Raw genomic sequence first — 25,816 nt, 5'->3', positions numbered from 1 at the left:
AAGATGGTCCAGATGACGCTGAACTTTGGCTCCTCTCGCACGCTGAATGAAGATACACCAAAGGAGCCTCAGCTCATCAGACGGGACCCTGGAGATACCCTTGACCATGGCGATGATGCCAGTGGCATGGACTATGAGATGGATCATGGAAGCAAGCTAGACAGCCAGAGCAGTATTACGTCTTCAGACTGGCCTGCCTCTCAGTCAACAGCACCGGTATCAGATGGAATACAACGACGAAGGATCCTTCGCTGCATCGCGGGAGAGACAAGCACCTTCTTGCCCGCCATTTTAGAGACTACTCCATGGGCACCGCCAAAGGGATACCTATATTCTCCCCGTAACATTTCAGAGCTACACCCAAAATACTGTCCTAGTTTCAGCAAGACTGCCATCCGCGTACTCAATGCGGACACTCTAGATACGGCTATCGGGCTAGCGAACTGTGCACAGTACGTTACTGTCCGCGATAAGAAGCCCGTATGTGTCTTGAACATGGCCAACGCATACCAGGCAGGAGGGGGCTGGAAGAACGGAGCCCTCGCCCAGGAGGAAACGCTATGCTATCGAACCAGTCTTAGTTTCACGTTAAAGTTAAGATACTACCCGCTCGACGACACACAGGCGATATATTCACCAACCGTCCTCGTAATACGCAAGAGTATAGATGACGGACATGGTCTTCTATCACTCAACAAGCCGGAGAAGTTACCCGTTGTAAGCGTCGTTAGCGTTGCAGCGCTGTGTGAGCCCAAGCTATCAGTGCAGAGAGTACCTGTTCCAAACTCATCTACTACCCGAGCAAAGGAGATATTCAGTAATCCCGACGACCGCGATATGACCAAGGACAAGATACGGATGGTCCTCCGGGCTGCTGCGTTCAACGGTCACCGAAGACTGGTGCTAGGAGCGTTAGGCTGCGGTGCATTCCTCAACCCCCGCGAAGAAGTAGCAGACTGTTTTGCAGAAGTCTTCCGCGAACGAGAATTCAGCGGTGGGTGGTGGGAGAGCGTGATTTTTGCTGTCATGGATGATCTGGGGGAGGGCGAGAATGGTGATGGAAACTATGGCGTCTTTTACAGAAAGCTTCATGGCATGATGATATAATGACATACCCCTTGGATATACGGAGTACTATATTTCTCCTTTTTCAGGTTATTTAGCGATGCGATGATTCTAGCATAACGACGACTGATTTACAAAATAGAAGACTGGTATCATAAAGCCTTTCCGGTGAAGACTGGGGCCGCTGCGTGGTGGTTTAGGCCTATGCTACCGCCCAAAACTCCCAACTTGCCAAAAGAAAAGCATAAAAACAAAGTAATTTAAGAGATCTCACTTCTTAGCTGCAGATCGCCCCCTTCTCAGCGGTACTTGTGGCTCTTCCGGATCAGCTTTCACGGTCGTAGCCTTGGACTTCTTCGAGGCAGGCGTAGCTTCGGTGCCGTCTTCTTCCTTGATGGCCTTTGCGGCTGGCTGCTTGCGTTTACGGCTAGGCGTTGCTGGTCCATCCGATTCATTGACCTCTGCCTTTAATTTCGTCTGGGAGGCTGTCTTCGGTGCGGCTTTCGCTTTGACGGCGGCCTTCTTAGGCTTGGTATCTACTTCTTTATCTAGCTCGTCACCGCCAGCAACCTCGCCATTCTTCTTCTGCACGGAAGGAACAACGGCACTTGTTCGACCGCCCACCGTAACGAAGACGATCGCCTCTCCGCTTGGGAGTTTCCCAGTAGCGCCTTTCTTCCCTTTATTCCATCGATGATGGAATAGCCAGTCAGTAGGGAAGTCGGAAGATTCTCCTTTCAGGTCAACGGATACCGAGCAGACATAATTTATGGCAGAGTGAAGCTCCGTGATCTGATTGTCCCTAAGCGTATCGCTATATTGTTCAGGGTGAATGCGAGCATGATAGAGAATCTCATCTCTGATAACAGTTAGCAGTGTTCCATGCATGTACCCGCTTGGTAGAAGAAGAAAAAAGAACTTACCCCATCCAATTCCCTAGTCCACTAATATTGGCCTGATCTAGTAGCAAGGCTTTGATGGGAACCTTCTTCCTCCGCACAAGAGTCTTCAACCACTCCTCCGTCACAATTGACTTGTCAATAACCGGATCCGGCCCATTCTCCTTAAGTGGTGTATAACTCCTGATCTTGTCCCCCGGACAATCCACAAGCCTCACACGACCTAACCGCCGCGCATCCACAAACGCAGCCTCAGTCTTGGGCTCATGATCCGTCTCAAGAATAAACTTCCAAAACTTCGGAGGCCAGACTTCTGCTTCAAGCTTCTCGTCTTTCCCATTACTCCGATAATAGGTATTCTCACTCCTAATCTTCAGCCATCCGGTCATTCCAAAATGCATAACGGGATGCGGGGGAGAGGACATGATCATCCAGAAATATTTCCCCTGCTGGCCTGCATCTATCACTTTCTTGCCGAGCATGTGTTTCTTGAATTCATCTGCGCTGGTACCAACTTTGCCGAAAAGAAGGTCGTCATGGTTGGCTAGCACTTTTGAAATCGTGTGGCCCACCAGATGCTTATGGATGTAATTCACCACTCGTGCAACTTCTGCTAGTTCAGGCATGGTGATGGAAGTGAGCTGAAGGAGAGCGACTGAAACACGTAAGAAATGAGGTGAAAAGTGTAGCTGTTAACTAGTTGACTCGAGGGCTGGGCCGAGTCAATTTTCGTTAATCCACGGGACCGATAGACAGAGAATTGATCCGGCTACGTTTTGAATCCAGATGTAATTGGCAGCTCAACCGGTGTTGCTGGGATGACAAGTGACGGTAAAAACGCCGATGGTGCAGTTACAGCTCAGCACACTAAGACCGAGAAAGTAAATGGATATTGATAAATAGCCCGGAGCAATCACATTCACTGTCTCCTATTCATATCTTGGACAAAATAGGTACAAGGACAGAGACATGCCAGCGACTTTTTGAGCGTCCTCGAGCTTCGTGTTTCCTTCGCGTGGATATCACCAACCAGCGAGCTGCGATTCCCTGCCACCTTGGCGTCCATCTAGTGCAGTGACTAAGCCCGTAGAGCAGGATAGGCAGAGCTCCATGGCGCCGCAGAGATCGATGATAGACAGAGCTACCCAGTGCATCGATAACATCTGAGAGATCCATCTTCTTGCATCTTTTCCCTGAGCTCGAGGAAGCAAAAACCAGGTTTGAGAGCTGGAAAAGCTATAGGTCATATGACGTCCTTCTATATCGCATAAACCAGCAGCAAATCTACAACTTTGACAGTTAAACACTTCATACACACTTACAGGACTTATCTCACACTATATACCTACTATTTATAGTCTGGCACTAGTTGTGCCGGTGACTGATCTCCAGGCTGGATTTGTTTTGGGCTCGATCGTCGTCAACCGCAGCGCCGGTTGCCTCTGGAGGCAGCAAGATGTCAAAGGCCTCGACACAGCCGACGCTGTCGCCACAGTTTTGCTTCAATGAGCGGGCGTTAAGAGGTGGGTTGGCACGCTTACCTCTATCAAGGAGATATTGACTCTATATGGCCACAAAGGACATCAGCTAATTACCCTGGCCGGAGTGATAGATTTCCTCCGAATCTCACGATCGACGATAGATGATTCTATATCCCAGAACTTGAACGCACTGGTTACCCCGGCCCGATCTGGGTTTGACCCATCGTCGACGACCGCCAGACAGACGGAGCTTCCACACAAGGGCCAGGTTGACGCAGAGAGCTGCCAGATCTTCAAAGACGAGCTCTTGTTTCCGTCCTGGCAGGCTAGATCCGACGTCCTGACATATTGTACCGGTGTTGCTACGAGTCCCGACCCCGACGACCCCGACCTGCTACTCCGGCAAGAAGAATCATCAAGGGACCGGGAGAGGGTCGTAGACGAACGTCTAGACCCTTACTCGGCGAGATTCTTCCCCAGGGAACCCCGGACAGAGTCTCTTGCCATGTTACTACGGAACGAGCGTGGTGTGGAGAGGATAGTGAGGTCTCGCACCTGGAACATCGTGGGCGAGCGTTGTGGAAACTCGTTCGAGGGCTGGGAAGATGCGCTCAATCGGTGGCGGTCAAAACGTGAACAAGGTCATTGATCTTTCCATCTCCACCCGACGAATAATGAACTATCTCATTTAGACGGCGAGAATGTTTACTCTACGCCTGCTACCTGCCATTACATATAGGCCAGGCCGTGACCTGTACGATAAGAGTGAATGACTGTAAATATACATCTCAATATAATACCATCAGCTTAGCTCTCTTTGTATATCTTCAACTTGACCACGAACCCAAACCATGGACCATGGACCGCCGTCGACCACCATGGACCATGTACCACCAGGCTATAGTCACCACGCTAACAGCTATTATTCTTCTGCTCTGCGTATTGTTCTTCGTCTTCAATGAAACCGCAAGCAGAGACCGAGGTCACCTGACCATGTCTATCGGATAAACTATTTTTTTGGCTTTTCCCTGCACAAACAACTTGCTGATACATGGCCCGAAAGACAACGAATTGGTGACGAGCTCCGACGATATCTACGACTATACGACGCTATACAAGCACTAAGAGCTCTTGTCTGCGTGCGGGAAACGTGTCGAAGGCCTGCGTTTTGACTTCTGTCCCGCCTTCCAGCCCACCAATTCACAGTCCTCCCGCCGGTGTCCCTCCTCCATTGATCGAATCTCCCATTCTTCCGTGTGATAGACCAGGCTAGGCGCCCCGGACTGTAGAATAGGGCGGCCACCATGCCTCAGCCATTGAGCTCGAAAGACAGCTCTTTGTTCCGTCAAGTAGTCCGGCATTGCGAGAATAAGCAGTATAAAAAAGGTGCGAGCTAGCCCGCCATTGAAGGGCCGTCTCTCGAAATTCTGTATTGTTCCATTGCCCTGACTATATTACTTATAATTATAGGACTCAAGGCCGCCGAACAGATCCTTAAAAAGAACCCAAACCATGGAGACACACAGGCAATGAAGGGTCTCATGTTGAGCTACCAGGGTCAACAAGAGGAGGCATTTGCTCTTGCGAAGATGGCCCTCAAGAACGATATGAAGTCACATATCTGCTGGCACGTTTACGGCCTGCTGTACCGCGCTGAGAAGAACTACGATGAAGCTATCAAGGCGTACCGGTTTGCGCTTAAGCTCGAGCCAGAGTCCCAGCCCATACAGCGAGATTTGGCCTATCTACAAGCCCAGATACGAGACTTCCAGGGATACATTCAGAGCAGGGCGACAATGCTGCAACAACGACCTGGGTTCCGCCAAAACTGGACAGCTCTCGCGATCGCCTACCACCTCTCGGGCAACCTCTCGGAGGCCGAGAACGTGCTGACGACATATGAAGAAACATTAAAGACACCCCCACCACGATCCGACATGGAGCACTCCGAGGCCATTTTATATAAGAACATGATTATTGCGGAATCCGGCGACCTGGAGAAGGCCCTTGAACACCTTGATGCCGTCGGCAAGCAATGTTTCGATGTCCTTGCCGTCATGGAAATGCGCGCAGACTACCTCCAGCGACTAGGTCGAACCTCGGAAGCTGTTGCTGCTTATGAAGCTCTGTTGGAGAGAAACCCGGAAAACTCGCAGTATTATGACTGTCTAATTAAGGCCAAGGGTATCCCCAAGGATGACCACAAAGCATTGAAAGCTGTTTATGATTATTGGGTTGAGCAAAACCCTCGAGGAGACTCGCCTCGGCGCATCCCACTAGAGTTCCTGGAAGGAGATGATTTTAAAGAGGCTGCCGATTTATACCTTCAACGAATGCTGCGCAAGGGTATCCCCTCCACGTTCGCCAATATTAAGACCCTCTACACCAACCCTAAGAAGCTCGCTGTCATTCAAGAGCTAGTGGAAGGTTACGCCGCCGGGGGGCTAAAAGAGCAACCCAATGGATCTGCCGATAAGCAATCAAACGGAGAGGAATCGCGGTTCGAGAGCTCTGTTCTCTACTTCCTTGCTCAACATTACAGCTACCACCTCAGCCGTGACCTTGAAAAGGCAATGTCATATGTGGAGAAGGCCATTGAGCTCTCTCCAAAGTCTGTAGAATGCTGGATGACCAAGGCTAGGATATGGAAACACTACGGAAATCTCACCAAGGCTGCAGAAACCATGGAGGCTGCTCGACTACTAGACGACAAGGACCGGTACATCAACTCAAAGGCTGTCAAGTACCAACTCCGACACGACGAAAACGACAAGGCACTTGATAACATGAGCAAATTCACCCGAAATGAAACCGTAGGAGGACCACTCGGCGATCTACACGAGATGCAATGTGTTTGGTTCTTAACTGAAGATGGCGAGTCATACCTACGCCAACGGAAGCTAGGTCTTGCCCTCAAGCGATTCCATGCAATTAGCAATATCTTCGATCTATGGCAAGAAGATCAGTTTGATTTCCACAACTTCTCGCTCCGCAAGGGCATGATCAGGGCCTACATCGATATGATTCGATGGGAGAACCATCTACGGGAACATCCGTACTATAGCCGAGCTGCCATTGGCGGAATTAAGTCATATATCCTTCTACACGATGAGCCAGATCTCGCCCACGGACCGATCCCCAGCGGTATGAACGGTTCCAAAGACGGCGGTGCGGATAGCGCCGAACGTAAGAAGGCTCTTAAGAAGGCCAAGAAGGAGCAGCAGCGATTGGAAAAGGCAGAGGCCGAAAAACAGAGGCTCAAGAAGGCTTCTGGCACGACTCCCAGCGGTGATGCTAAGAAGGAGGACACTGACCCATTGGGATTAAATTTGGTCCATACCACCGACCCATTGAAGGAAGCCATGAAGTTCTTGAACCCCTTACTAGAAGCTTGCCCTGACAACATTGATGCGCAATTGGTCGGGTTCGAGGTGTACATTCGAAGGAGTAAGTCTGAACCCTTCGTCCATCGACATCAAAGTCACTTTCCACTAACAGATTCATAGAAAAATACCTGCTATCCATCAAATGCCTCCTCGCAGCCCACGCCATCGACCCATCCAACCCAACTCTACACACGCAAGTCGTCAAATTCCGCCAGCTCTTCGACGAAGGCGCCGCCGGAGAACTCACTCCACCGGACATCGTCGACCTCATCAACGCAGAATTCGACATCCTGCTGCCCAAATCCACTGATCTCAAGAAATGGAACGAAGACTTCCTAGCTTCCCACGCAGAGAGCGCCCCACACGTCCAGGCAGCACTAGCAGTCCGCCAAATGCTCACCCCTGAATCAAAGGAGAAATCCGAAAAGGACCTTCTTTCATCCATCGACCTCGACACTACGTCGATCGAAGATGCGTTGGCTGGTCTCAGCTTACTTGATAACTGGGGCAGTGCACCGGAAACGAAAGCTTCGTACTCCACTAACGCCCGTCGTAGATGGAAGGAAGCTTCGGTTTTTTCACAATGAAGGGGAGGAGTGTGTGGTAGTTGATGGTGAGAAGTCTGTCTGTCCGTTCTTGACCTGTGTGTAACTAGTTATCTTGAAAGCAGTCCTGCCTCCAACTTTTGCCAAAGCTATCGCTTGCCGCTCTGGTGCTGCGCTGCTAGTAATTGCTCGAGGCAGAATATTTAGAGCAGAAAAAATGAGAAATAGCTACATAATTACCTCTTGGACTCGGTAGAAATTAAAAGGTGGGTAGAATGTTATCTTAATATTGACTTTGAGGGAGAAGTTTTTATATCTTTGCGCTATTCCACCAATAACTAAGCTTTACACGCCATCTATGCGCCGAGTCCTCTATACACATGAAATATCATACACAGGAAGTGGATATTATATAAAAATACATAGGCGGGGCCAAACAAATGCCACAAAAAATTAGATATCACATTCATACATGAGGTGGGTTGATAGAAGGTAGGAGAAGAAGAAAAAAGGGCGTCTATTCACCATCCTCGCCGTCCAAATTTCCAATAACGACCTTACTTCGAGCATTCTCCTCCTCGCCCCATCCGTACGAGTCCCAAAGGAATTTCCACATGGGGACATGCGGCGGTCGTTCCTCGCCTATAATCCATTCCTTACCCTCGGCGATACGCTGGGATCGAGCAAGGTCTTCAGGCGAGAGGGTAAACTTGCGCATCCGAGAGCTAATGCGTGGATCGAGGACTAAGGTGTCTGTCCATTCTTGTTCTTCCCTGATGTCAGCTGGATCGGTGGGCTGTTTGTGCGCCGATTTATGCCAGTCTTTCTCCTCCTCTTGGAGCACAGCTTGTTGCTCACTGGTGTTTGATGGGGCGAGTGGTTCATCTAACGTGGATGGCTCACTTGGAGTGATGGCGGCGAATTCGGATTCAGAGCTATGCTGGCCGTCTGTGTATGGTCTTATGGACGAAGCGAGGACGGCGGCCGCCACTTGCTCTCCGACGGTGTCTGCCATACGACGACGAGTAAGGAAGCGGTAGAGGCGGATGGGGGTGTTCAAGAAGCCTAGAATATGCGGGAAGGCAATAGGAGCTGAACCGTCGAACTCGTTTGGCGCAACGGGGGAGAGTTGGTGTGTAGGATAGGCGGAGGGAAGGAGGTATGAGGGCGCGGGTCCCTTTGGCTTTGGCTTCTCAGCCGGCTTCTCTGCCTCTTTCTTCTCATCCTTTGCTGACTCTTCTGCTGTTGCTGAAGGGGAGTTTTCACTGGGAGAGTCTGACATCAATGGCTCCTGAGCGGCTGTTTCTTCCACGACGGCTTCGACGGGCTTCACCAGAGTTGCAGGGTCAACTAAAGGGCCCAGCCAGCCCTCATGGATGCCACGGATGTATTCTTTCCAAGCATGTCGGCCAACAACTAGATCTCCCTTAATCTCCGGCTCATCGTGAACGCCCGTCACCTGTCTGACACGTCGAAGCCTGGTCTCGAAGTCTGCGTCGTCCATATCAGGCTCTGGCGGTGGTCCAGCCTCACCAGCCAGCTCTCTCCTCTTGCGAATCCTGCTCGCAATAGCAGCTCTAAGGTCTCCTTCTCTTCTACCTTCTATAACTTCATAATCCAACGCTCCAGAGACAAGGATGGGCTTCACATAGTCACGGAAATGGTCCCTCGCGTTCCGCAACGTGTCTCCGGGGGGAGCGGAGAGGAAGACGGTGACCTTTCTTCTGGCCTCGTTTGTCCGCAATGGCTCATTGGCAAGGTGCGCGACCACGTTTGACCATTTATCTTGTATCCGTTTCTTCTCACGACGGTCGTAGACCAGGGCGCCGATGAAGGAGCCGGTGACGGACAGGAATATCAGCCAATTCCTCGACGGAAGCTTGAGTTTGATATTTGGCAGGCCTGCAATAATAGTTAGCATCTACAATGTATTAACAACGGTATATCGTACCTAGCATGCGCAGGGCAGGATTCTGCGGCTTCGGGGCTGGAGGTTTTGGAGCAGCTTCCGGGCCCGGGTTTGGGGCAGAACCTGAAGCCGGCGTCTCCATGATGCGATGAGACGGAGCAGTCTCTTTCCAGCTGGTGTGATGGTTATGTTGTTGTGTTCTGCTATCTCATCTTCATCTTCCTCTCATGAAGCTCAAGCAGAAAAACTTGTCGGAGTTACTTTTCCCCGTGTTCTTATCCGAGCCACAAACTACATGAAGCTGAAGATGAAGCTGAAGATGAACATAACATGAACAAGAACAAGAACACGCTGATATCTTTATACAGAGTAAAGGTCATTGCAAGACTGTCTATATGAGAGTGTTCTGGCTATATACTAAATATACTCCGTATACCCCGTAGAGTAGCAAAACTACAAGATAGTAATCTGAGATAGCCCTCCTATAACCCTGACTGTAGCCGTAGAGTAAATGAATGCCCAGTATTCCTGGAAGAAGTGTCTTAGATACGTCAAGATATGTCTCGAGATACGTCCAGGATGTAGATGCCATGCCTGCTCGAGAGACGTTTCAGATCCCACCACGGGCGGCGTCTTCATCTTCCTCTCCTCCGCCTCCGCCTCCGCCCCTTTTCACCCTCTCCTCCACGAAGAACGGCTTCAAGATAGCCTCGAGATAGCTTCTACGGCCTGTTTCACCTCTCGACACTCGCAGCAGCCATGGACGGCAACCGAAACAACCCCAACGGCGCTCCTCCCAGCGGCAACCCGACCAACGGCCGGCTTCACCTAAACTTTGGCTATAACGACCAGCAGCCATATAGCAACAATCCGTCGAGCAACCGCGCGTATCCCACGACGCCGTCGACCTTCCCGCAGCCCATGTACGCCGGCCAGGGCAACCAGGAGTTTGTCGACGCCCAGCAGAATGCCTACAACCAGGGATACTTCGTGAACAACCCCTATATGGCGCCCGCCGGGCAGACGCTCCAGCAGCAGCAGCAGGCCCAGTATGCTCCAGCACCGCACGGAAACCAGCCTGCACCGCAGCAGGCGGCCTACCAGCCTCGAGCTGCCGGCGGACACCAGGGAAACGACGAGACTACGGGCCTCATACAGCAGTTCTCGAACCAGGACCTCAGCGCTTCCCCGCGCCCAGTGAGAGCCGCCCCGCAAGGCCAGCAGCGTCCTCGCACCGCGGGCTCTCCAGCCGGCCACCAGCAGGCTCAGGCTCACTTGACGCCGCCGGTGCCGGCTCGGGGGGCTAACCCGGAGGACGAGGAGCTCGTTCGGTGTCCAGAGAGATACTCGGAGAACGCCCACAAGCGTGGGAAGGCAGCCAAGGAGCTGGTCAACGTCTTCTTCCGCGAGAACATCGAGAGAGCCCGTGATAGGAATATGCGGTATACACTTTGCATTAGATTATTTCTACGGGGGATTATGAACTAATTTCGACATCTATAGTGCCGCAAGTCTGGACAAGATCTGCCAGAATGCAACCGTGTCTGATACCAAGAGGAAGCATGAAGCAGAGGCCATGGCGAAGAAGGAGGCCAACTTTCTCCGGTTTATCAGGACGAGAGAGACCCCTTCCAACTTCCAGACCATCAAGATTATCGGTAAAGGTGCATTCGGAGAGGTTAAGCTGGTGCAGCGCAAGAGTGACGGCAAGATCTACGCCTTGAAGTCACTGATTAAGACGGAGATGTTCAAGAAAGACCAGCTCGCCCACGTCCGTGCCGAGCGTGATATCCTTGCCGACTCCAAGGACAACCCATGGCTGGTCAAACTCCATGCCTCGTTCCAGGACAAGGCATATCTTTATCTCCTCATGGAGTTCTTGCCCGGTGGTGATTTGATGACCATGCTTATTAAATATGAGATATTCTCAGAGGACATCACAAGATTTTACATGGCCGAGCTGGTCATGGCGATCGAGGCCGTTCATAAACTTGGCTTCCTACATCGGTATGCACACTCTCTCCTTTTTTTACTTCCCAAAAACTAACGAGATGGCTACAGTGATATTAAACCAGACAACATTTTACTGGATCGTGGTGGACATATCAAATTAACAGATTTTGGCCTGTCTACTGGCGGCAAGAAGCAGCACGACAACTCATATTACCAGGCTCTGTTAAAAAATACATCAACATCCAAAGATAAGAATAGAAACTCGGGCTTCTTCTCGGACGCCATCAATTTGACGGTCTCCAACCGTGGCCAGATCAATACCTGGCGTCGATCACGTCGTGCCATGGCATACTCCACCGTCGGTACCCCAGATTACATTGCTCCTGAAATATTTAACGGTCAGGGATACACCTATCTCTGCGATTGGTGGTCCGTTGGAGCCATCATGTTCGAGTGTCTCGTTGGATGGCCGCCGTTCTGTGCCGAACAGCCCACCGACACCTATCGAAAGATCGTCTACTGGCGTGAACATCTTGCTTTCCCCGAAGAACTTGTTCTCTCCCGCGATTCAGAGCATCTCATCCGAAGGTTTGTTCTTACCTCCTAGAACCCCCCTCAAAAAGGAACAAGCTACTAACCAATCGACAGTTTCCTCTGTGATCCCGAAAACCGTATCGGTCAAGAAGGCGGTCAACACGGCGGTGCCACCCAAATTAAAGCCCATCCCTTCTTCCGTGGCGTCGTGTGGGAACAGCTCCGCCGAATTCGCGCTCCCTTCGAACCACGACTCACCTCTAACATTGACGTCTCCTACTTCCCCATCGACGAGATCCCCCAGGAAGACAACAGTGCTCTCCTCCGCGCCCAGGCTCGCGCCATGCCAGAGGAACAAGAGGCAGAGATGTCCCTCCCCTTTATCGGCTACACTTATAAGGCCTTTAATGCTTTCCAGAGCAGCTAAACGCAGCTTTGCATGCATCATTTAACCGACTATGAAAGAAAAGGCAGTATTTGATATCACGATCTTGCAAGCGGGGAAAACATGCGTACTCTGGGCGTTTTCTACTTTGTTCCTTTTTCGCGGATTCGCCTTTTCTTTCTCCAGTAACATGTCAAACTGATCCACCAAAAAAATTATGTGATGATGTGACCTTGTGAATTTTGACCTTATGAATACTTGATTCTTCAGTATATACCATTGGTATATCTGTTGAAAGTTTATTGTCTTGAGGATTTGAGCTGTTCTATTGCATCATCCTTGCTATGGCATAGCATAGGGACCGATAATCTAGCTAGGCTAATAATCTATGGATACGGCATGCATTCGTTTGGTCAATTTCATTAAATAGAAGAACCAGCGGACAATAGTCAATGTGGATGATCCCGGTACAACATTTGGATTATTGCAGAAATTTCCTCAAGGCTTAATAACACCGCCAGATACTATTACATATGTCCGTGAAACGCCATAACAAATTCCTTAGGCGTCTTCCAATAATAAATAATTTCCCTCTGGGACTCAGCGTCGAATCCCCGCCGGCGCCAGACCCGGAACACCACTATATCTCTCCTCTCTCTCAGTCTTAAACAATAACTGAATCCAAAATTCCTTGCTATCCTCGTCGAACCATGTCCACAGCTTCCCTTCTCTCCTATCAACCTCTCGAGCCTGTAACTTGAACCCACACGTCTGATACGGTTCCGCAGCAACGAGCAAATACTGATAATCCTTATCTGGCGGATCATCCACTTTCTGCTCAAAAGCAGACATGAACCGAATTCTCGGCGTAACTCCAGGCGTGATCTCTTGATATTGTAGCTGGAAAAGTAACCCGTGTTGTCTCGTAAGCGGATCGCGAATCTTTGTGATTTTATAACCCGGTCGACCGATCTTTACTGTGTTTCTCTTCACTTGTACCCCCATATTCCCAGCAGGCATCGCACCGCCAGCTCCATCCTGGGCTCTCCCTTCTTTCTGCTCCCGTGCTGCACGGCGGGCAAGGTTGGTCTGATGCTTTCGTCCCTGGGTATGCGCGAGGTATGACCCGTCATTTTGATGGACTGTAAGACACAGACGACATTCGAAGCTGCCGACATGGTTTTTGAAGAAGTATGGATCCTTCGCGAGGTCGATGTGTTCGAGCGCAAGCTTACGGAGTCGTTCACGTCTGTCTGCGTTCGTGGCGGAATGCGATGCGACTCCACCGCCTCCAAATTTGGAGCCTGCTCTGTTCTATATTATACGGTTAGTGTATATTCAACTCATAGAGGAATAATACATGCAAGAACTCACCTGGTAATCCATCCTTGCTGCGCTTTTCAGGGTTGTATCTAATGCTATCAATTTATCTTTCGAGTAGAAAGTTGTAGCTTTTTGCTGTGATTATGTAATCACATCTTCGACCATGATTGACCGCGATGAAGAAGTGTTTAAAGATGCCACAAACTGTCTAGAGCTCATAATTGAAAGATGTCAAGCAAGTCGGCGTCTGGACCTGATGCTAAGTATGAGCTCGGATCAAGGTTATCGTATGACGGCGCGTTATGTACGGTCCGATATATCGGGGACGTTCAGGACACCAAAGGCCAGTGGCTAGGAGTTGAATGGGACGAGCCAGCGAGGGGCAAACACTCAGGAGCACACCAGGACGTGAGATACTTTCAATGTACAGATAACAATCGTTTCTTTACGCATGTATACCTATAGTTATACCCGACTAATAACCTACAATAGGCAAAAGTAAACATCCAACGGCGGGCTCATTTGTCCGTCCGGGAAGACCATCAGACAAGCCCCTGAGCTTCCTAGAAGGAGCTCACGAGAAATATGTATCCGAGCTGCCTGCATTTTACTCTTCTTCCAAAGGAGACCGTGTGATAGAGCAGTTGATGTCCAAACCAATTGAAATCAGCGGCAAGATCGTGGAAGAGCTGGGGTTCGATGAGATTCGGAAACAGCTTGCCGCGCTAAATGAGCTTCGAATCATCATCCTTGACGGCTTGCGTATGAATGGCGTGCTATCCGGACCATCTAGTCCTGACGAAAGAGAAAAGGAGCTTGAGAAAATCAAGAAGACGTGCCCGAAGGTTGTGGAGCTTGACTTGAGTCGCAATCTTCTACGCAGATGGTGTGAAATAGCCGATATCTGCAAACAGCTACCTGAGCTGAAGTCATTGAAATTGGAGTATGATATTCCCGTGCAAATATATACAAATAACCACCAAGCTAACTGATTCGATAGTGGGAATCGTCTTGAGGACGTTGAGAGCTGCTCTGTCGATATCATTTCCTACACGGTTAACGGTGTATCCCTGGATTCAACTTTGATGTCATGGAAGGAGGTATGGTTATTGAGCCTATCCATCTCCAATTCAGTGCCACTAACAATCTTCTCAGATTGCCTTACTATCTCACAAATTACCTTCTCTCACCAGCATATCCTTGTCGACAAATGAACTATTATCCACGACAGCTACGCTCTCTACCACAATACAAGAGCTATCTATGGAATTCAACGGATTTGAATCTTTAGACAGTCTACGCCATCTCACCACACTACCCAGCCTTCGCCGTCTCTGTCTTCGGTCCAACAAGATCAGCAAGGTTTATTCATCCTCACCCTCAGAGTTGGTCTTCTCTCCAACTCTAGATTTCGTAGATATATCACGAAATCAAATACCATCATGGGATTTTGTAGACGCCCTACAAACGGTATTTCCTGGCCTCACAGGTCTACGTATCTCAGACAACCCATTATACAATCAACCGCCAGCCCCAACAAAGGTTACTGGTTTGCAAGAACAGCCGATGACAGTGGACGAAGCCTTCATGTTGACGCTCTCGCGCCTCTCTAACCTGAAGATTTTGAATTATGGAAAGGTCACGCCTCTTGATCGCCTGAACGGGGAGCTTTATTACCTTTCCTTAATTCGAAAGGAGCTACTTGCGCACCCAGTCAGTATGGAGCAGGATATCCTCAAGACACACCCGCGCTACAAGGAACTCTGCAAAGTATATGAGACGCCCGAAATCCAACGGACGGCCAAGGATAATCATCCTAACGCCGTAGACCCTCGGTCGTTGGCGGCACAGCTAATAAACTTCAAATTCCACCTCAACAAGGCAAAACAGGAGGATGACACCGCGGTCTCTGATGAGTTTGAGAAAGAGATACCAAAATCATTCGATGTGTATCGCATCAAGGCTATTGTAGCTCGACACTTCTCTCTGCCGCCTCTTCGGTTTAAATTGATTTGGGAAACGGACGAATGGGACCCTGTGGAAGAAGGAACCGCGGAAGAAGATGAGTGGGATAGCGACGATGAAGGCGAATTCCAACCAGACGAGCCTAGAGACAGCAAGCTAGTACGGGAAGCCAGCGGGAAACAGTTCATCAGGCGAGAGGAGGAGCTAATAGACTCGACGAGGGAGGTTAGCCACTGGTTCCCCAGCGATACGATGGAAGTAAACGTGAGAGTAGAGCCGTTTTGATACCCGATTATAGAACATAACGTCACGAGAATATGAACTATCTACTCATCTTAGGATATAAATATATAAATGTAACTGATTCATTCCGTGAATCGCATCTATAAGACTGAAGGTTTGCATAGAGATAAGATAAGCTTTGGCTGTGCATAAATTAAATAAATGCAACTCGAGCTCAACATCTCGACACTCTCCCAAGCACATCACACTACAGAGGCTAACTATGTCGGAATATTGGAAATCAACAGTGAGTTTACATCTCAGATATGCCAGCGCAGAGCTAACTTGTCTCCTTCCAGCCCAAATACTGGTGTAAACACTGCAAGATCTTCGTTCGCGACACACCCTACGAACGGACACAACACGAGTCTACAGGAAAGCATCAAGGCAGCTTAAAGCGTTTCCTACGAGATGTGCACAGAGATCAAGAGCGCGGAGAGAAGGAAAGCCAGAGAGCGAAGAGCGAAGTTGAACGGCTAAAGGGGATAGTATCCAACTCCGGCTCTTCCTCTGGCCCAAAACGAGCCCAAAACGACCCGTCATGGAGAAAGGGGACAGGGGCAAACGCTACAGGATTAACACAGGACAGAATGAAACAGGTATCGCAATTGGCGGAGATGGGAGTTGCGGTTCCCGAAGAGTTTAGGCCCGACATGGCGCTGGCTGGAGACTGGAAGGTCGTCTCGGAGACACCTATTGACGAGACGGGTGCTGACACCACGGTCAAGAATATTGGCGTCCGAAAACGAAAGCTACGAGAAGAAGACCAGGAAGAAGCGGACATACAGCAGGAGGTGGTGAGGAAGGCATGGGGCTCAGCGATCCGCGAGTATCCTGGCAGCAGGACAGGAGGAGCTGGCGATGACGACTCTGCGGACCTTGACGCTCTATTAAACATGACTACAAATTTGAAGAAGGAGAAGAAAGTGAAGGCCGAAGTCAAGGATGAGCCTGAACCGAGTGGTAGACAAGAGCCGCCTATCAAGAGGGAAGAAGATGATGATGATGTAGGGGATACATCTGCTAAGCAGGAGGACACTCTACCTAATATTAAGGAAGAGGAAAGGCCTGACCTACCAGATGAGGCAGAGAGCGCAGCTCCAGCGGTTATGTTTAAGAAACGGAAGCCAAAGAATATAAAGCGGTAGCATTTGCATTGTATAACAGATATAATATTTCCATACATCCTCATTCTATATAAAGGCAACGATCTCATGACATATCAAGTCTACTATGCAACCAGTAGCTATTATATCAGCATATCTTCTATATCTACCCAGTATAATTAGCTGGAGACAATGCCAAAATGCCCCCTTTGTACCCGGCCTGGATTAGCATGAGAGGCAGGCCACTTTAACAGTGAGGAGAAGCCAAGCCTTAGTTAAATATCTGATATAACCTCGAAAACAAGTAGTTATATTCACATATACACGTACCCAATCGTTATTACAAAAAATAATCAGGCAGTTATGAGGAGGGTTGGATACTTCCCCAAGTTCGGCGTATTAGAAGAGTTTCCACCTGTTTGCCCCAGTCAACTGGCTCAGCGATGCGTGATCATGCAGCATTCCTGCATTCCCCCTTCTCATGAACATTACCCATCGATACAAATGCTAGCCTTGTACTATGGCCTCTATGCTCCATTTTCCTAATTAGGGATATGGCTTTAGATACCCATGTATGCACTCTGTCCGGGTTGCGAAGAACTTGCGAGGTGTATACCCTTCCTCTTAGCCATTGCAGAGGCGGTAAGATCGCGATGGGCATCTTGCTTGTAATTTGGATGCAGGGAGAAGCGGGCGATACGGAGTTGTCTCTAAGTGAGGCAACCGCCTATACCATGCTACATATGCAGGCCAATATCTGGAGGGTGTCCTGACTCGCATCTTCACTGGATGCTGCATACATACACATACCGTTCTCCCGGCTCAAGATGGAGAATCGCTTGGGAAAACGCTCAAAGACGACGCGGTCTTGCTCTGGTAGCCATTGAGATTATGCCACCTATGCCTAGCCCTTGCTCCGTGATAAAAGAAAACCTCGCTACAACGTCAGGTGGAAGAAGAGGGGAAGATGCTAGCTTCTTGGGGGCTTATAGCGAGTTGATAACCAGTGGTTACGGTTGAAATCGTTATATTGGCTCCTATCTTGCCTCTTCTTCTTTGGAGTTTAGAACATAGTTAAGTGTCTATCAACTTTCCACTTCGAGCTCACATTATAACTAATTGGAAGCTCGATCTCGATCTCAATCCTCTGGCAGACATGCCCTCCACAAGCGAGCCCAGCCCTCCTCCAGCAGGCCAGGTTACCCGATTACCGGCTCCTGACATTCGAGCCATGAAGGAGTTTATGGCTCAGCTTAAGGGGCTGATCTCAACTCCAGGTTTTAGCGCCATTTCGACAGTTTACGATAACAACACAGAGCTGCAGAGTCAGCTACAAGCCAAGGATGAGGATATTAAGAAACTAAGGGAGGAGATGGAAAAGAAGGAAAAGAATAAGGAAATAGCCATCAACGAGATGTTTGCAGCAAATGAACAGGAGAAAAATAAGTATAACAAAATAACTAAAGAGGTGAAAACCCTTCAAGACGCCGTTGGCGAAAAAGAAGAGAAGCTTGCTGAGCAGGAAAAATCGATGCATGAACTTACGAGTAATCACACGAAGCTCAAATCGGACTATGCAAGTCAAACGGAGGATCTTACACGGTCCCAAAAAGCCACCGGCGACCTAGAAGAAAGGCTTAAGGCGAAAGAATCATTGATTGACAGGATGAAATCAGCAGGGTCGGAACAGAGACAGATACTCGAGTCACATAAAAAGAAGTTCAAAGAATTGAAGGACCAGATATCCTCGTTAGAGAGCTCGCTGCAAGCCAATCAATCTCAACTAAAGAAACTGGAATCGTTTGCAGCAGGATATCAGGAAATGGATGAAGCTTCCATGTAAGTTGTGCCGGTCAATATTCAACTGTCATACTAATACAAGTCAGCGTTGATAAGTTTGACGAGCTTTGGGCCTTTGCCACAACAGAGATGCACTCATGTTTGATGGAAGACTTGTCTGGTAACGTTCTCCAGGTACATTATCCCCCGTTCCAGGAAATTATGATACCTTTTCTCTATCTTATACACTAAATCTGTCGCAGGACCGCGCAGCCTGGGACGATTTTAGGAAGTGGACTGACACTCTCCGGCACCGTGTCCCACTCCCATACTCCAACTCCAAGGCAGCAAAGGATATGCGCCTAATTCTAGTTTTGGCTGTTCTTGCGAGAGAAATTGACCGTCAGATATTCCAACCAACATATATTCTCCCTGAAGATAACCAGCTTCGAGAGATACTGGTTGATCTTGCAGCAACAGACAGGGAGAAAGAGCTATTCTGTCGGTGTTTGCTTCTTTCAGTTGATCCAGAAGCACAGGCTAAGGCTTGTCGTTCCCGGATTCAAGCAGTTGTAACGAATACATCGCCGTGTTGTTTCAAGTTGCTTTCGGAATCAAAGTATGAGGAGTTCCGTCGGTGTATAGAGAAAATTGCCCACAGAGCCGCGGATGTCTGGCACCCAATTCAACGCGCCAAGTGCAAGTATGAGCCGGACTTTGAACCAACAGAGTCCGGAGACACCGAGTGGAAACCCTTTGTCTTCCCAGGAGCCCCAGACAACGGGTCAGCGCCAGAAGAGAGTCGTTCAAGTGATGGAGCCCAAGCTGAAGAGCTCCTTACAGTGTTTCCTTGTATCTCTGCTATCGAGGATAACTTGCGCTATCCATTGAATACTGTCGTTCAGGTCTGGAAGCCACTACCGCAGTGCGCTGCCGCAGAGCTGGAGCTGGCACAAAGGCCAATTAACCCTAGCATTGGCCGAATAGCATCAAATCGTGCGCGGAGGAGGTCTATTACTTCTAGCAGAGCAAGTAACAAGAACGGGAATCACCAGAACGGGAATCACCAGAACGGGAATCACCAGAACGGGAATCACCAGAACGGGAATCACCAGAATGGGAACCACCAGAACGGGACTTTTTTAAGTCAAAAGGCTGGCGCAGCGTAATCGGTTTTGTATATGTTTTCTTTCGGCTATGATATATTCAAGGTCTCTCTCTGTTCGATTAGTTAGTTATATTGGGATATAGTGCAGTTCCTGAGGTTCAATATCATCCATCTCCCACACTCAATTATAGATATGTAAAACCAAACCCAGGACGGGCTACCAAGCTATAGTCTAAGAGTAAGGGCTTGAAGCAATATCAATAAAAAGGACGTAACAATAGCTAGGGTAAACGGTTACTGTGATAGATGGTCAAAGTATAGGAGTTTGTGGTTAGACTTGGCATCGCCACCTTCGTTTTCTTATCGACTTGAGCCTCGTTCACGCCATCAAAAAGAACGCGACATCATTGTGCAGAAACAGCCAGAACACAAGTGCAGACGGTGGCTAGAGGATCAGTGCTGTGTAGACGGCTTCTTCCCTGTTAAGCTGGTAAGTTGAGATGTCAAGCTACTTCAAGGAACCCCCTCTGTCTGCTTAATCTTCAATCACCAAGAGACACATGATATCAGCAACGGTCATCCTCCCTTGTCAAATTGCTCTCTCCCAGCATATTTCTACCTTTGAAGGCTTTGTTATGCAATGTCATCAGCATTAGCAGCATGCAATATCAAAATTGGGCCATGTTTGCAGTACCAGCAGAGGTGGAAGAGCTCCAGATCCAGCAGCGATGCGCACTATGACTTCACCGGGTTTCATCTATATAGACCTGTTGTTTGCAGTTATAGTGTATATATGCAGCTGTGAAGCATACAATGGCAGCAGGATTCAGGCTACATGGCTACCGGAGCTCGTCTACCTTGTACTGGAGGTGTTTGGCCAGCTGCTCTACTTCTGCTGGATGGCAGATGCTTCCAAAGGGCTGCTAGATATCGATATATCGGATTGCCTACCTCTTCTACACTTCACCTGTTGCTATGAATCGCAGTTTATATACCATGGTTGATTTGATCTAGAATGAAGCACCTAGATCAGAAGCGGCGTTGAGACAATCGCTAACTACGAACGTTTACAGATCGATCGCATACACTACCCGAATAGCCAACCTCGATGTCCTCGTTGCGGAACCTGTCAGAGCGCTATCGAGGGGCCCTATAACCGGATAGACGATGCGGAAAATTAAACAACTGGGCACATCTCGATAGACCCGTCACAGAAGCGGAGGCAGTTACAACGTCTGCTTCGATATATCCGGATACCGCACTGCCAACATGGCGGAAGGCGGAACAACGCCCATCCCAACATCAACCCCAGCGGCGGCCGCAGGTGCTTCGGCGCCAGTCGACAATCCGGCGCAGAGCGAGCAAGCTGCTACGAACGGCAACGGGCCCTCGAATCCTCCTCTCGAGTCGCAATATACGCCAGCCACGGATAACAACTTCATCCAACCTCCCGCCGAACCCCAACCGCAACCCCAATTGAGCCAAAATACTCAATCACAACCACCTCTACCACCCACAGCAGCCACAGACCCGGTTCACCAGCTATCAGCCGCAACGCAGTCTTTGGATGCACCTCAAGTAGGAGCCGTGGACCATGCTGCGCAGTTCCAGGCGCTGCAGCAGTTCAACAACGACCAGGGACCGTATGGGGACCCCAACGCAGCCTCAGCGCATACGCCTGCACCGGTAACCCATATCACCCAGTATTACGGCGAGCTTGCAGGGGGCGGCTTCTCAGACGGCTTCGAGCTGGTGACAGACGAGAGTGCTGCGAACCGCATGAAACGAGATGTCAAGCGAAGGACGAAAACCGGCTGTCTCACCTGCAGAAAGCGCAGAATAAAGGTAAGGGCTCTTTTTTCTTGTTAACCATCTCCTTTATAGAGATTCCTCTTAAAATCGAGCCAGTGAACTGGCGTTTGTTGTCGTGGCTGTTGTTTGTCGGTGTGCTATGTTAATGTTGAGAGATCGTTGTTGTTTTCCCCGCGCTCGCTTAGAGCTCGAGGCAAAAACTTCAAGCATCAAACTCCCCTCACCACCACCAGTCTTCCACCAGCAAGTATCAACAGAGATGCTCAGCTCTCAGTTGCGTCATCCTAGTTTCCTTTGAATAGGCGGCCTTGTTTTCTGCTTCATTCATAGTTCTCCCTTCTCGATTCGCCTTCAATCGTGTTGTTCTCGCATCTATACCCATGGCGCCTATCCCAGTCGCAATTGGCATAAACCCATACTAAGAATTGATACAGTGCGACGAACGGCATCCTGTGTGCCGGAACTGCGAGAAGAGCAAGCGAGATTGTCTTGGATACGATCCGGTATTCAGATCCCAACCTGGTCCGTCTTCGCTTCAGCCGGCGCCAACACACCCTTCGCTACAAGTCGCGCCTCAGAATCCCCATCAAGTTGCTGGAGCCAACCAGGCGCATCTTGTAGGTGCTGTAGCACATTCAGTTTCGCCGTCTCTTCACACTGCAGCGGGTTCTTCTGCATCTCCGCCGCAGGAGCAATTCGACTTTGGCACTGAGCCCGAACCTACCCCCGTAGCAGTTCAGGCCCAGGCCCAGGCTCAGGCCCAGGCTCCAGCTCAGGCAGCGCTCCCAGTTGAGCCTGCAAGGAGTGTAACCCCAAGGGCGCCCGAAACCACACCACTAATAGCTATCTCGACGAGCTTACCGGGCTCGGAGAAGATGGAAGGTAAGATTCCCGACCTCTGAATGCATAATGTCATACGTCATAACAATATGTTGTATATTTACTGTGAGATATAGCGAGACAACCAAAAATGGCCGAACTTCTAGCAATTGGCGGCTTTACGCTACCAGACATTGACACCACCCCTCTTACAGCAACCAAACTGAATGAAGTTAAAATGCTCTACAAAATCTATGCACAAGGCATGGACCGGATGCTCGAATGTAACTGGTATGATGTGAATGGACTACCACACATGCTTGCAAGCTCCCGTCTCCTGTCCCTCTACTCATCGCTCCTTGATGGCTTCACCGACCCAAACATCCATGACGCACCAGTAATTGCCCGCATGGAGTCATTCGAAAGCCACGTCATCTGGGAAAGCCTTTGCTTGTGTCGCACTGCTCGCGCCCAGGAGCAGCCTAACGGAAATGATTCGGCAACTTCCACAGACCCTCAGCTCACATATGCTGTCAAACGTCTGTCTCTCCTTGAGGCTCTACTCACAGGAACGGTCCTGGAAAACAACCCCGTTGCCCGCCACAATTACCCCGAAGACGATCCCTCCGTGTCATCCTCCGGATTGGGCAACCAGATGAAAAGTCGCCAACTACAGTTCTGGGAGTCCATGGGCGATTACCTATCCATTCCCGACAGCGACCCGGACGCGGGCGGAAAGCGCGAGAGAACTCTCTTTGCAGCCCGCGCATATCTCGACATGATCGAAAGCCGAGATGTCGTCTATTCTATTGCCGTTGTTAGGAACATCTCCAAGTTTCAACCTAAAAAGTTCAAACTCCCGGCTGCCTCTGATGAAAAGGATCCTGCTGCAAAATTATATGTGGCATGTAGGTTCTTAGAGGACGAAGTCCGTGGCAAGGCGACCAGCCAAGTTTCCAGGCGCATTTCTCAGCTGGCTGTCAGATACTGGGACGAACCTTTCAACGTCTGATTCTAAACACTATTTCTCATTATTAGATTTACATAACCCCCTCCGACCCCGCCATGCCTTTCCCCTTCATAATGATTGCCCTTTTTTTATTTTATTTTTGCACTGGTGGCGTAAGAACAGGATTATGGGGATATACCGGAGAAAACGGAACATGGCTGGAGCTTTTGTAGGATATATACTTGTCTTCTGTCCCGTTCTATTTTTCCTACACAACAACACATATTGCATCAAAACATAAACGCAGCCCAGTTACTAGCCATTAGAATAGTGCAAGACCAACTCCGCAAGACAATAAGACGATCAACCACGTCAACTTTGTATATTCTCAAGATTTATCTCACGGACAAAGATCTCGCGCGCTTGCACCTCCTTGCTTCGTCTAACCAATGCCTCCCTCTATGCTGGTCTGTCTAGTCCCCATATATTCCAGTTAATCTTCATCCGAAAAGATCCACCACGGCAGTATTTTGCTCTATAGCTGCGCCTGTTCAGGCACAGGAGACCTAAGTTTCCCCGCCTCAACCGCCTGTCTAACATTGCTGATTGCCCATTCCTCCATTCCGGTCTGGGTCTGTTGATAAATACATTAGCGCCCATCTTGCCAGATATGGGTTGCTAATCAAATAAACATCTTCAACAAAAGGTGTACTTACTTCAACGCTCCAAGTCCCCATATGCGGAACCAATATAACGTTTGGATTCCGGATCAATCCCGGGTGGATTTCAGGCTCGTTTTCAAAAACGTCGAGCCCTGCGGAAGCAACTTTTCCGCTATCGAGTGCCATAACAAGAGCTTCTTCGTCTAGGACGGGGCCACGGGCTGTATTCACAACGATGACGCCAGTTTTCATCTTGGCGAATTCCGCGTGGCTGATAATGTGCCTAGTGTTTTTCTGTAGAGCGTCAGTTATCCAAGTTTCTAAACGCCCGGGTCATATGCGGCGAGACAGGGTAAATGATAGCAAGGTCAGGGGCAGGGGGGGAAAGAGAAACATACATTCAAGGGCAAGTTCAAGGAAATAACATCGCTTTGAGCCAACAGTTCATCAAAGGACACATATTTCGCTCCACCAGCCAATTCAACACTAAGCTCCCTTCGATTATGATAAATCACAGTCATTCCAAACGCTTCAGCTTTCTTCTTTAGATTACGTCCGATCCCCCCCATTCCAAGGACGCCCAGTACCTTCCCCTGGGGATCATGTCCTAGAGCAATTGGCTGAGGGGAGCCTTTCCATTTACCTTCACGCAGATTCTGCATACCGGCGTTGAAATTGCGAAGAGCACCGATGATTAAGAACATGCTCACATCAGCCGTAGATTCGTCTACAGCGGTAGGCACATTGGAGACCCGCAGCGGTGGTGATCGAGCACTGCAGGCAGCAACATCTACTTGATCATATCCAGAGCCTGGTTAACGGCGTCAGCATTGTAGATACAGGATTTCGAGGGAAGGGAACAACGGGTTAGTCGAATGCTATCATATTCTTACCGCAGTGGGCCAGGAATTCCATAGACTTGGGCAATGCATCCACGATCTCCTGGTCAATCAAGCCGGTAATCGAGGCGGACGAGAAAGTCCGATATGCCACGCGCACCCCGTCAAGTTTGCCGTCACGGCATTCCTGAAGGAACTCTGCTCGATTCGTAGCCTTGGGGGTTACAAGTTCTCCGATATTGGAAAGACCTTGCCATGCGTCATGAGCACTTTATATATTCCATACTATACCTCTCTCCCAGGTGGGAGGAGAGAAGGCCCAAAAGTATTCTAGTTAGTGCATGGATAAATATCGGTCAACGGGGGGGAATCCCCCTCTCGGAAGTCATGGATACGTGTCCGCGATCTATTCATCCGCATATTATAATACCGGGGGCAAGGGACAATAATCCGCTGATGCATAACTCCTGCACATATAAATACGATGTACGCATATGCAGGGACGCAAGAAACGACGTTTTCGTAGTGCGTAAAACAGACATAGGCCGAGGGAGACAGTAGATTAAAAGCCTTATATATAACACTGAAATTGGAGCTGCAACGTACTGGTCGATTTCTCCCAGGAGAAGGATTTTCGGCTTCGTGGCTGATGTCATCGTTGTGTTTCGAGCTTCGTGGCTTTAGAGCCCCGGATGTCTTGGGATCAAGCGGTCGCAGCGTAAAGCTATCCTCTCTCTCTCTCTCTGAAAATCGTCCAATATACCTAAGGGTCTTAGGATACCAGGTCGACCTCAGGATCTCGAGCGGTTGCTATATATCTTTCGGCTTCGTGGGGTGGACTCCATAAAAACAGTTGATTGTGGATCAACTTAAATAATCGCAGCCAAATCAGCCAAATAAATATCTTCCTCTCAAACTCATTTCCTGACTGGTTCTTCATCGTTAAGCTCTATAACTGGCCACTCCCCAAGAATTCGGCCGAGTCAACTAAATTCCTGTAGGAAACCCAGCAGTC

General features: G+C 49.4%; 10 protein-coding genes across 10 annotated transcripts; 6 read left to right on the top strand and 4 right to left on the bottom strand.

Annotated features, from left to right (window-relative positions):
- Window positions 1-3: 3 nt before the first annotated feature.
- GIQ15_04200 (uncharacterized protein) lies at window positions 4-1,107 on the top strand (the record flags this gene model as incomplete). The annotated part of the gene is made up of 1 exon (XM_033551617.1): window positions 4-1,107. One exon carries the CDS (start codon window positions 4-6, stop codon window positions 1,105-1,107), a length of 1,104 nt encoding a protein of 367 aa, XP_033405347.1.
- Window positions 1,108-1,335: 228 nt separating this feature from the next.
- Window positions 1,336-2,590, bottom strand: GIQ15_04199 (formamidopyrimidine-DNA glycosylase lyase mutM; the record flags this gene model as incomplete). The annotated part of the gene is made up of 2 exons (XM_033551616.1): window positions 1,336-1,924; window positions 1,989-2,590. The coding sequence occupies 2 exons, from the start codon at window positions 2,588-2,590 to the stop codon at window positions 1,336-1,338; spliced, it is 1,191 nt and encodes a 396-aa protein (XP_033405346.1).
- Window positions 2,591-3,420: 830 nt separating this feature from the next.
- GIQ15_04198 (NMDA receptor-regulated protein 1) lies at window positions 3,421-7,418 on the top strand (the record flags this gene model as incomplete). Its single annotated transcript, XM_033551615.1, has 4 exons — window positions 3,421-3,487; window positions 3,577-4,086; window positions 4,916-6,892; window positions 6,952-7,418. 4 exons carry the CDS (start codon window positions 3,421-3,423, stop codon window positions 7,416-7,418), a joined length of 3,021 nt encoding a protein of 1,006 aa, XP_033405345.1.
- A 475-nt stretch (window positions 7,419-7,893) lies between these two features.
- Window positions 7,894-9,427, bottom strand: GIQ15_04197 (uncharacterized protein; the record flags this gene model as incomplete). Its single annotated transcript, XM_033551614.1, has 2 exons — window positions 7,894-9,278; window positions 9,328-9,427. 2 exons carry the CDS (start codon window positions 9,425-9,427, stop codon window positions 7,894-7,896), a joined length of 1,485 nt encoding a protein of 494 aa, XP_033405344.1.
- Window positions 9,428-10,044: 617 nt separating this feature from the next.
- On the top strand, window positions 10,045-12,199 carry GIQ15_04196 (AGC/NDR protein kinase; the record flags this gene model as incomplete). Its single annotated transcript, XM_033551613.1, has 4 exons — window positions 10,045-10,727; window positions 10,789-11,292; window positions 11,347-11,826; window positions 11,887-12,199. 4 exons carry the CDS (start codon window positions 10,045-10,047, stop codon window positions 12,197-12,199), a joined length of 1,980 nt encoding a protein of 659 aa, XP_033405343.1.
- Window positions 12,200-12,757: 558 nt separating this feature from the next.
- GIQ15_04195 (splicing factor 3a) lies at window positions 12,758-13,543 on the bottom strand (the record flags this gene model as incomplete). The annotated part of the gene is made up of 2 exons (XM_033551612.1): window positions 12,758-13,471; window positions 13,532-13,543. 2 exons carry the CDS (start codon window positions 13,541-13,543, stop codon window positions 12,758-12,760), a joined length of 726 nt encoding a protein of 241 aa, XP_033405342.1.
- Window positions 13,544-13,708: 165 nt separating this feature from the next.
- Window positions 13,709-16,875, top strand: GIQ15_04194 (uncharacterized protein; the record flags this gene model as incomplete). The annotated part of the gene is made up of 5 exons (XM_033551611.1): window positions 13,709-13,904; window positions 13,973-14,423; window positions 14,481-14,580; window positions 14,636-15,709; window positions 16,027-16,875. The coding sequence occupies 5 exons, from the start codon at window positions 13,709-13,711 to the stop codon at window positions 16,873-16,875; spliced, it is 2,670 nt and encodes an 889-aa protein (XP_033405341.1).
- Window positions 16,876-17,989: 1,114 nt separating this feature from the next.
- Window positions 17,990-19,636, top strand: GIQ15_04193 (uncharacterized protein; the record flags this gene model as incomplete). The annotated part of the gene is made up of 4 exons (XM_033551610.1): window positions 17,990-18,672; window positions 18,720-18,807; window positions 18,876-19,537; window positions 19,600-19,636. The coding sequence occupies 4 exons, from the start codon at window positions 17,990-17,992 to the stop codon at window positions 19,634-19,636; spliced, it is 1,470 nt and encodes a 489-aa protein (XP_033405340.1).
- A 1,353-nt stretch (window positions 19,637-20,989) lies between these two features.
- On the top strand, window positions 20,990-23,363 carry GIQ15_04192 (uncharacterized protein; the record flags this gene model as incomplete). Its single annotated transcript, XM_033551609.1, has 3 exons — window positions 20,990-21,565; window positions 21,967-22,414; window positions 22,489-23,363. The coding sequence occupies 3 exons, from the start codon at window positions 20,990-20,992 to the stop codon at window positions 23,361-23,363; spliced, it is 1,899 nt and encodes a 632-aa protein (XP_033405339.1).
- A 472-nt stretch (window positions 23,364-23,835) lies between these two features.
- GIQ15_04191 (2-ketogluconate reductase) lies at window positions 23,836-25,457 on the bottom strand (the record flags this gene model as incomplete). The annotated part of the gene is made up of 5 exons (XM_033551608.1): window positions 23,836-23,934; window positions 24,017-24,256; window positions 24,361-24,773; window positions 24,856-25,070; window positions 25,408-25,457. The coding sequence occupies 5 exons, from the start codon at window positions 25,455-25,457 to the stop codon at window positions 23,836-23,838; spliced, it is 1,017 nt and encodes a 338-aa protein (XP_033405338.1).
- Window positions 25,458-25,816: the final 359 nt, after the last annotated feature.

Source organism: Arthroderma uncinatum, assembly GCF_011692745.1.
Source record: "Arthroderma uncinatum strain CBS 119779 chromosome Unknown scaffold3, whole genome shotgun sequence".
Lineage (NCBI taxonomy): Eukaryota > Fungi > Ascomycota > Eurotiomycetes > Onygenales > Arthrodermataceae > Arthroderma > Arthroderma uncinatum.
The sequence above is the reverse complement of the archived record's forward strand: the minus strand, read 5'-3'. Positions and strand labels throughout refer to the sequence as shown.